General features: G+C 34.9%; 1 protein-coding gene and 2 long non-coding RNA genes across 3 annotated transcripts; 2 read left to right on the top strand and 1 right to left on the bottom strand.

The window, feature by feature from the left end:
* Positions 1 to 149: 149 nt before the first annotated feature.
* LOC113472601 lies at positions 150 to 934 on the bottom strand. The gene is made up of 2 exons (XR_003394838.1): positions 835 to 934; positions 150 to 745 (listed from the first exon to the last, which is right to left on the bottom strand). It is a non-coding gene; the product is annotated as an uncharacterized LOC113472601 (long non-coding RNA).
* Positions 654 to 1,046, top strand: LOC113472602. The gene is made up of 2 exons (XR_003394839.1): positions 654 to 788; positions 878 to 1,046. It is a non-coding gene; the product is annotated as an uncharacterized LOC113472602 (long non-coding RNA).
* A 3,506-nt stretch (positions 1,047 to 4,552) lies between these two features.
* LOC113472603 lies at positions 4,553 to 5,762 on the top strand. The gene is made up of 3 exons (XM_026832397.1): positions 4,553 to 4,656; positions 4,974 to 5,093; positions 5,376 to 5,762. Exons 1-3 carry the CDS (start codon positions 4,636 to 4,638, stop codon positions 5,760 to 5,762), a joined length of 528 nt encoding a protein of 175 aa, XP_026688198.1. The 5' UTR covers positions 4,553 to 4,635.
* The last annotated feature ends 145 nt before the right edge of the window (positions 5,763 to 5,907 follow it).

Below are 5,907 nucleotides of genomic sequence, written 5' to 3'. Positions count from 1 at the left end.
AGTTATCATAGTAAGTTTAAGCGAACCTGTTATTGAGTGAACAGTTTAAATTTCAAATGTCCCTGTAAATTTCGGTAGCAATTAACTTTCTGTAGGAGTAATACTTTCCTACGGAATACTTGTCCGTTCTGTGGCTCTTAATCAAATTATTTTCCTGTTAAAAATTACAACTTAAAGTATCTAAATCAGATATTCCAGGAGTTCATTTTCTTCAAAAGCTATTGGAACCCAAAATTCAAGTATAGATCCGAAGAACTTTATCAAACCACCAGGAATTGAACCCGGACTTTCTAGTGCTCTAGATCTGTGTGATTGCAGAATCATTGTGAACTGGTATTATAAATGAATAGCTATTCATTTCCTTTTTCAGAAGTGTCTTTCTTTTTTTATCTTTGTTCGTTAAGTTTGTATATTATACATTTTCCCAAGTGGAAAATCTGAGAGTTGCGTTGGTTCGACTCTTTGACTCTCTATTGAGCATAAAATGGTAAGATTTGGAACAAATACTCGTAGTAGATTATTATATTACTTTAAAAGAAGTAGAGAATCAATTTACTTACATATTACTTGAATGTAGAGTGGGTTAGATATACATATTTGTATTACATCGCATAGCAAGAGTGTAGTACCTATACATAATAAGAGTACCTAATAATGCCTATACTTACCTAATATGTAGAACTCTTATTGGGTTGATAATTTGATTGTTAGATACAAGAATGTTTCCTTATAATTAATATTGTACCTGAAACATCTGCTGTTAGAAAGAGTTTTGTGATCGTGTGTAGGTACATTGTTAGATACAAGAATGTTTCCTCATAATTAATATTGTACCTGAAACATCTGCTGTTAGAAAGAGTTTTGTGATCGTGTGTAGGTACTTATCCTTGCAATTAAATTCATTGGGACTTATGACACATCTGTTAAATTCTCAAATATGGTGAAGAGCGTTTAAAAGAATTATAGTACTATGTCGTAATTGGTTTTTGGCAATATTATTTTTCCCTTCCTTATCTATTATTACTTAATTATGTCCTTTTACGCTGGGTAGAACGAGAGATCCCTTTCTGAGGGAGGGAAAATGTTCTGTTTGAGCATATATAACTGGTTTAAGGCCTTGGTTAATGTCTACCACTGGCTTAAATACTTTGCTGAGGGAGGGAAAATGTTCTGTTTGAGCACATATAACTGGTTTAAGGCCTTGGTTAATGTCTACCACTGGCTTAAATACTTTGGTTTAATATGGTCGTTTCCGTCCCTGTTAACAAGAGAGGGGACCCTCAACACTTGAAGCAATAATTAATTTTCTCACTAGATATATCAATGGCTTGTTTTATTTCTTATAGGCTTAAATGTATGATTTCTACAATTTACATCTAATCCTGCGCTATTTGCTCACTTTGCAACGCTTTCTGTTCCCTCTACAATATCTGTTTCATCCTAGATCTTAAACAATTCAATTCTTCTCACAACTCTACCACTATTGAACTTTCAAACTCTTTTCTATTTTGTAAAGCGATGTTACTTCCAAATCTAACACGGAAGCATTTTTTTTTCTTCTTTGTGTTTGTTCATACTTTAGATGTTTTATTTGAAATCAGAATTCTTTATTTAGTACCTATTTACTTTAAGGCAAATCTCCCCTTTTTCAAGCTAGATACCTTTTATTTAATATTAAGAGAGATATTCATTATTTACTTAATATTAATTCAGAGAGACATAAATATAATTATTCTATTCATTCACCTTAAATATGCCCCTTTATATTTTGTACTAATATAATATTATGTATTTCTGTGAAAAGTTTGACTCTTTTGTACCCTATTCAATACGTATGAAGATTTCAATTTTATTTTTTGCTTCGAAGTTTTTTGGAACTACCTAAAATCCTCTCAAAGAAGGTGACATATCAAATACTTGTTTAATATGGAAACAATTATATCATAAGGTAGGTAGGTATTGGGGATTAAATCTGGCACGTATCTTGTTATTAATTACTGGAATATACAAGCGTAGGAAAAGGCTAGGAAGAAGAAGACTTAAGATCGGAGTTCAGCTCAGAAGCATCAGTTTAACAAGGTACCTACCAATTTTAAGCCAATGATACCTACCTACCTTTAAATAATATCATTTTTTGGGTTGGAGACAAGCGTTTCTTTTTGTTTGAAACCTTCGATCCCATCTCAAAAGCAGTACACGATTGACCAGATGATCACCCAACCGGAAACCCGCCACGTGTACAGTTGCTTAACTTCTGTGATCCATTGGGAACTGGATCACCGAAGTTGAGTTTGTGGTTTGTGGAACACACTCTGTATAATCTCTTTGTTATGTAACAACCTATTCTGTTTATTTGTTACATTGTCTACACGCTCTGGTTTTTCATGATTAGCCATTGTTCCATATGTTCTATTACAGGGGTTTCCAACCTCCACGTGTATGCGGGCCACATGCTACATTGGGAGGTACTTCGCGGACCACATTTGTACATAGGGGAGGACCCTCCCCCCCAAACTTTTCAGAAATGCAGTCCGATCAAATTTTGAGCGCCGCAGGCGAAATTTTTCAAAAAGTATTAGAACATTTTTGCCTTTTTTTTACATTTAGGCAAGTTTTTTACAAATCTCAAAAAGCTTCGCGGGCCATTAGTTGGAAACCCCTGTTCTATTAAGTCACTCGTGTATTGCCCACTTAACCATGATAAAACTCTTTCAACTTTACCTTAATTTATGCCCGAGACCACAATCTGAGCTTAAACTTAGTTTAAGTTAAACTGATTTTTGATTTAATCCAAAATTAAAAATCTACAATGGGATTGCTTAATCTTATTGATTAAATCTAAACCAAGTATAAACTCTGATTGTGGTCTAGGCCATTGGAGATACATGTTTAAAACATAATTATCTAAGGTAGGTATTTCCATCATGCAAACCTACTGTATACTAGTAAATATAAAGCTGTGTCCACACATAGTCGACGCCGTCGATCGACCGGTGAAGATGTAAATCTATTTTGTCAAGGAAGTGTACGGTTTCAGTCGATTTCGATCGACGAGGTCCAATATGTGTGGACACAGCTTTATTACAATCTGAGCTTAAACTTAGTTTAAGTTAAACTGATTTTTGATTTAATCCAAAATTAAAAATCTACAATGGGATTGCTTAATCTTATAGATTAAATTTAAACCAAGTATAAACTCTGATTGTGGTCTAGGCCATTGGAGATACATGTTTAAAACATATTATCTAAGGTATTTCCATCATGCAAACCTACTGTATACTAGTAAATTAATATAAAGCTGTGTCCACACATAGTCGACGCCGTCGATCGACCGGTGAAGATGTGAATCTATGTTGTCAAGGCAGTGTACGGTTTCAGTCGATTTCGATCGACGAGGTCCAATATGTGTGGACACAGCTTTATAGTGAAAGCTCAAAGTGTGACAATTTTGTGTAAAGTTTAGATGACATCACACACAGTAGGTATGTACATTGAAAACAAGTTTTTACTAATGGAAGCCAATTTTCCAATTTCTGAAGCGGAACCCAGCTTTGTTTTCAGAAGTCAGTTGAGTGGAAATTCCCGAGTTTGAAGATGGTTGTCATTGTCCTAGAGTAGTAAGTGGTGAGTGAGTAAGTCAGTGTGTTTGTAGTGAGAAGAGCAGCGGAGATGCTAGCAATTTCTGGAGCGGAACCCAGCTTTGTTTTCAGAAGTCAGTTGAGTGGAAATTCCCGAGTTTGAAGATGGTTGTCATTGTCCTAGAGTGGTAAGTGGTGAATGAGTAAGTCAGTGTGTTTGTAGTGAGAAGAGCAGTGGAGATGCTAGATGTCAACATGAAGGTAGGTTATTTTCTTGTTCAAATATCCCATGTATCTATTTTTTCTCCTTGTAATAATTGTAATAATAATTATTCTAATCGTCCATCAATATCTTTAGAAGAGGCGTAATTTTAGTAATTTTATTTATGTACATCATCCAGTAAGACAGAAAAAACCGAAGATATTATACGTCTTTAAACAAAATCCATTTGTCAGGGGTAAAAGATTTAACTTCTCTTTGAGATCAATTTAATGTAAAGAAACGGTTTACCAAGAAAATTTTGTAATAAAATAATAAGTTAAAGATTTATTCAATAATTTACAGTGATACAATATAATTGTAATAATAACTATTCTAATCGTCCATCAATATCTTTAGAAGAGGCGTAATTTTAGTAATTTTATTTATGTACATCATCCAGTGAGACAGAAAAAACCGAAGATATTATACGTCTTTAAACAAAATCCATTTGTCAGGGGTAAAAGATTTAACTTCTCTTTGGGATCAATTTAATGTAAAGAAACGGTTTACCAAGAAAATTTTGTAATAAAATAATAAGTTAAAACATTTATTCAATAATTTACAGTGATACAATATATGTGTTTATTTACCCTTTGAACTTTTTCTTTCAGAGTTGGTACTTGAGAGTGTGGATCAGTATGCTCATGTTGCCTCTACTCAATGCGCAGTGGTACGTGGATTGGCTTAGACCTTGGTCTCATTTTCCTCTCATGTTTGAAGATGGTTGTCATTGTCCTAGAGTGGTAAGTGGTGAATGAGTAAGTCAGTGTGTTTGTAGTGAGAAGAGCAGTGGAGATGCTAGCTGTCAACATGAAGGTAGGTTATTTTCTTGTTCAAATATCCCAAAATAACTATTCTAATCGTCCATCAATATCTTTAGAAGAGGCGTAATTTTAGTAATTTTATTTATGTACATCATCCAGTAAGACAGAAAAAACCGAAGATATTATACGTCTTTAAACAAAATCCATTTGTCAGGGGTAAAAGATTTAACTTCTCTTTGGGATCAATTTAATGTAAAGAAACGGTTTACCAAGAAAAATTTGTAATAAAATAATAAGTTAAAACATTTATTCAATAATTTACAGTGATACAATAATGTGTTTATTTACCCTTTGAACTTTTTCTTTCAGAGTTGGTACTTGAGAGTGTGGATCAGTATGCTCATGTTGCCTCTACTCAATGCGCAGTGGTACGTGGATTGGCTTAGACCTTGGTCTCATTTTCCTCTCATGTCTCCTAATCGATTCCAGGTAAGCCCCTATTTTTCAGTCACCTCTCCCACTCTCTTCTCATTATTTCTTTCAGGAAAAATTCTTACAGCGACGCGACGTCTTGTTAAAGGGCTAGGTACTGTGAAAGACTTATCAAAATACAAGGTCCATATCAGTCAAATACCTACGTAGTTTAAGTTTTCGTTCGCTAAAAAAATATTTACAAATATTAAACATGAAAATGTACACTTCACCCCGTTATCATCTGCCACCTGAAAGTTCTCTTTGAATCTGCCTCTCTATTTCCTTCTGACTTTGCAGATAGAAAAGTTCAGATCCAAACGCATTGAGTCTACTTGGGCGGAATTTGTTGTATCTTGGATCCCCTGTATATACTGGTACCTGCTCTACTGGTTCTTGTTTCACCAGAACGTCCTCTTTAGGCAGCGTCAAAAGCGTCACGTTATAGGGAGGGTCTCTGTTCTCCAAATAAGTTGGCGGGACATACTCGAACTCCTTGAGGGGTTCCTCAATTATTTCCTCTTGTCCGTCCAATTTTGGGATCTCCAAGTTTTCAATCACGTCGACTTTTCGTACTTTTTCGAATTCGTTACGACCTCTTGGTCTGAAAAATGGTGGTCGGTTCACGTTGAAAGCGAGAGATCCGTCTTGAGAGTCGAAAGCATTGGCGTCTGGCACTCCGTTTAAATTTCGGTTCTTATACAAGGATGAAAAACCACCGTTGCGTCTGCGTTGAGGACTGGTTTCACAGTGGAAAATGCAAGTTAGGAAGGTCAAGAAGACCAAGATGCACACCTAGAAATGGAAAACAATCAAAATCATTACTAAACAG

Source organism: Diaphorina citri, unplaced genomic scaffold, assembly GCF_000475195.1.
Source record: "Diaphorina citri unplaced genomic scaffold, Diaci psyllid genome assembly version 1.1 scaffold6422, whole genome shotgun sequence".
Lineage (NCBI taxonomy): Eukaryota > Metazoa > Arthropoda > Insecta > Hemiptera > Psyllidae > Diaphorina > Diaphorina citri.
The sequence above is the reverse complement of the archived record's forward strand: the minus strand, read 5'-3'. Positions and strand labels throughout refer to the sequence as shown.

What these genes read in the sequence shown, in the direction of transcription:
- LOC113472603 (XM_026832397.1), top strand. Translation starts at nt 4,636, where the DNA reads ATGCTAGCTGTCAACATGAAG. An exon ending in TGCTAGCTGTCAACATGAAG is followed by an intron (nt 4,657 to 4,973) that starts GTAGGTTATTTT and finishes TTTTTCTTTCAG; the next exon opens with AGTTGGTACTTGAGAGTGTG. An exon ending in TGTCTCCTAATCGATTCCAG is followed by an intron (nt 5,094 to 5,375) that starts GTAAGCCCCTAT and finishes CTGACTTTGCAG; the next exon opens with ATAGAAAAGTTCAGATCCAA.